Source organism: Scleropages formosus, chromosome 16 (assembly GCF_900964775.1).
Source record: "Scleropages formosus chromosome 16, fSclFor1.1, whole genome shotgun sequence".
In the NCBI taxonomy this organism is placed as follows: domain Eukaryota; kingdom Metazoa; phylum Chordata; class Actinopteri; order Osteoglossiformes; family Osteoglossidae; genus Scleropages; species Scleropages formosus.
In genome coordinates this window covers 19,644,562-19,648,485 of record NC_041821.1, presented here as the reverse complement: position 1 = coordinate 19,648,485, position 3,924 = coordinate 19,644,562, and the positions used below count along the sequence as shown (strand labels likewise).

The window sequence follows — 3,924 nt, the reverse complement described above, 5'->3', positions numbered from 1 at the left end:
GAATAAATGGGTAAGTATTTTTAGGTATCTAAACACTGTAAGTTGTTTTGGAGAAAAGTATTAGGTAAGTAAATAAATGTGTACCTAAAATGTTGTATTTCATGCACATGCCTCTTCTGGCAACTAGAAATCCAGCACATGCCATACTTGACCCAAGGAGACACACACACACACACACACACACACACACACACACACAGAGTCTGAAACCGCTTGTCCCAAGCAGGGTCGTGGCGAGCCACAGCCTAACCCAGCAACACAGGGTGCAAGGCTGGAGGGGACACACCCAGGACAGGACACCAGTCTGTCACAAGACACCCCAAGCGGGACTCGAACCCCAGACCCACCAGAGAGCAGGACTCAGCCAAACCCACTGCACCACCGCACCCCCCTTGACCCAAGGCCATTCTCAGCAATTCAGTATTTTGCTGTCAACCCTACGGTGTGTTTTCTCTCCTTGAGCCGTAAGCAGTCAGGCTCCTCTGTCACCTGCAGGGAGGAAGTCCGCACTTCCATCTCACTTTTGTTCCTGCTCAGGCCATAAGCAGATCTGAAGTGAAGCAGGGCAACCTTCTTCAGGTGCTTCGCTGTGCTATTCTTGACGCTGACAAAGCAGAATGTGTTGATGATGCCATTGCCCATAGCAATACATTCTACCACGTAAAAGACTACCAGGAAGTTCCTACTTCGTGAGATGAGGGTGGGATGGAAGTCACGCACAAGAGCGAAGCCGTAGTATGGGGCCCAGCAAAGGACATAGGCAGCCAGGATCCCAATGAGGACCACAACCGTTCTCCTTCGGCGGCGCAGTCGTCCGCGGACCTGTTCTGTCTGGAAACCCGGCAGGCCCTTGAGCCACAGCTCCCTTGAAATCTGAGTGTAGCAGGCTGCCATGACAACTACAGGGCCCACAAACTCTACAAGAAGGATGAACAGGAAATATGTACGGTAGAACATGCGGTGGTCCACTGGGTAGATCTGAGCACAAAATATTTTGGTCTTGCTGGCAACATGGGAGTACATGGTCTCAGAGGCAAAGTAGGCAGAGGGGATGGAGATGAGCATAGGCACAATCCACACTCCTACGATCAGGCAGCGCGCTGTCTGGTAGTTCATGCGTGGCCTCAGAGGATGAACTATTGCCATGTACCTGTAATTGGGGTGGAAAAATAAAGCAAACACATATAGATCCAAATCAATATTAGACAGCCAAGATCCCATCACAGTTATTACGTACTTTGTTCAACCAAAGCAACATTAAATTTTTATACATCTGTGTATTCTCTTATAGCAAATTTTATACTTCATATCCACTGGCAATTTTTTATGGAAATGACAAAAGCTTAAAGTAAAAGCTGTGAATATCTTCCCTTTATATGTATCCGGCCCATCCGTACATCTACAAACGCTTCTAAAGAAAAAAGGCAGGAAATGACAAAGTGTTGCGATATCTTCTTAACTTTCAAAGTGTTCTGCAGAAGGTCATAAAGACATAACTCTTATTTAGCCGGCTGTCAAGTTATTGATCATACTTCATGAATCTTGCTTCTTAAAAGTGATTTGATGAAGATTTTCTGTGACAATTATCACAAATGCTGGACTCATACTTCTCCCATGTGACCTGTAAATCATATTTAATCATGCATGATCTGCAGAATGTAAAAGAGAAAAATAAGGATGGTTTGGTGGTACACAGATTAAAAACCCACCTGTCTACAGCGATGGCCAGCAAGGCATTGGTGGACACATGCAGAGACACTGTCCTCAGATAGTTGATGGAGGCACACAGAACAAGTCCATGGTCCCATGACAGCCTTTTTACCACATAGTAGTCCACCAGGAACGGGCAACACACAACGGCCACAAGGAAATCTGACACGGCCAGGTTGGCAATTAGCAGGTTAGTGAGGTTATGTAGTTTCCTGTAGCAGGCCAGGGTGACAATGAAAAGGAAGTTGCCCACACCGCACACTAGGATGATAGCAATGAGCACCACCCCAATGACGATGGTAGCCACGAAAAAAGCACGGCCTTTCGTGGAGTCAGGCATTTCCTCAGGTGGAACTTCATAGTCCGTGTCATAACTGTTGGCGTAAACATCTGAGACGTTTCTCAACAGGTGATGTTGGCTCACTGCGTATGTTGCTACCATGTTGCTGCTTCTTTGGATTTGGACTTGGCCTTAAAACATTTTATGTTCCTTTCTTTGTACTATACTTCAGATGTCAATCTCGAGGTGGAGCACCGGTCAGCATACAATAATTACCTTGGCAGAGGTCCTTGAGCAGTTTTTGAGGCTCAGCACATTATGACAAATCTAACACAGGTCTATGGAAGAGAAATGGAATTTCATTATGCTTCACTAAGCTGAGTTCAGACTATCACAACATCAGCAGGAAAACAACACAATAACATCATGTACTCCACAGAAATGTTTACAAAAAAGCTTGAACTTAACATGCTACTCTCTTCAGTTCATAATTTAACTGATATGCTCTTAACAGCACTGTGCCATATTTTTGCTCTCATTCTTGAGAAGATCAGGAGGGAAAAAAAAGCGCTCCGAAGAAAAGCAAGAATGGATAGTAGTATAAAATGACTAAATTACCATACAATTTTTGGGAACTTATTTCTCATTGTTATCATTTGTGCACTTTCAGCCAATTTCAGTCAGTTTCTTCTTTTCCTTTAGCTTCATTCGAAGAATTTGCATTTTTTTGCTGAGAAAAGAAAAGACACCCAGAGGAGACATGATGAATACACAAGCAGTTCCAACGCTCACACACTCATGACGAAAGAAGCGTCCTAAACCTTCAGATTTCACAAAAAGTTTGGAAAAATCCGCACCATACTTTTGCCTTTAATTAATATATACCCCTTTTTTATACTTTGATTACGATATCACGTAACTCAGTCAAGATCTAGAACAAAGCCCGGAGTGAAAATCTGGAATTGCACAAAATTAATTAATGATTATTACAATATAACAAACTTAGAAGCTGCTGGGAGCTGATTGTATTATATTAGTTATTAAATAACTGTGTAAGCAATAATTACAATATATAAATTATGATATATATATATATATATATATATATATATATATATAGTATATCAGTTCTTTATAATATTGCGATATTGACTGATAGAAAATCGCTATTTCGGGACAAAAAAAAACTTTGTTAACGGTTAAATAAGTTGTCTTTGTCTGAAGGATACGCATAACGCCGGTCCATCACGGGCTAATAACCTTTCTGAATCATGCACAGCTGAACTACCAAGTTGTGCACATGACACATTTCACAGTTTTAAGGATACGACATAGAAAAGAGGTAAGTTTTGTAAAGAAAGAGACAGAAACGACCCCTACCTTCCCGTTCGGTGCTGTGGACTCTGTTTTCGACCGTTAGAAAACGGCAGTCCTCGCGCCTCCCTCGCGGCAGCGCAGCGGCGCGAGACGGTGGAGCCCCGCGCGCTCGCTCGCTCTGCGCTCCTCGCCTCAGCCGCTTCGGTAACGGCGCCGCACGGTGAATTTGTTCAAAAATTGAACCCCGTTCTCGATATACTCATTTTTGTCTTGTATTTTCAATTAAAAACAATCAGCACTTTAAATATTCCCATTCCAGTTGAAGTGTAAGAGAAGAAATAACACAAAGTAATTTTTTTTCTTTCCCCTTTTTTCCAGACAGCTACCAAGCAACCTTTGCAAGCTTTTACCTTAAAGCTTTTCTTCCCCCAAGGACACTTGCACTGTTATGTAATCAACTTTACACTAATCTACTCCCCATTTATTTATTACCCATTCACTCAGCAGGGTACTCTTACAGAAACAATTCAGCCTAAATGTCATCACTCTAGGCTATAGCAAAAGTGGGAACACCAAAATGTTCATATTACAAGGGTACTGCCCAAACCACGACTCCC

At 42.7% G+C, this 3,924-nt stretch overlaps 1 protein-coding gene across 1 annotated transcript; it reads right to left on the bottom strand.

Moving 5' to 3' along the window:
- Positions 1–392: 392 nt before the first annotated feature.
- Positions 393–2,724, bottom strand: LOC108933676 (prokineticin receptor 2-like). Its single transcript, XM_018750875.1, has 3 exons — positions 2,609–2,724; positions 1,710–2,328; positions 393–1,150 (listed from the first exon to the last, which is right to left on the bottom strand). The coding sequence occupies exons 2-3, from the start codon at positions 2,150–2,152 to the stop codon at positions 418–420; spliced, it is 1,176 nt and encodes a 391-aa protein (XP_018606391.1). The 5' UTR covers positions 2,153–2,328; positions 2,609–2,724; the 3' UTR covers positions 393–417.
- Positions 2,725–3,924: the final 1,200 nt, after the last annotated feature.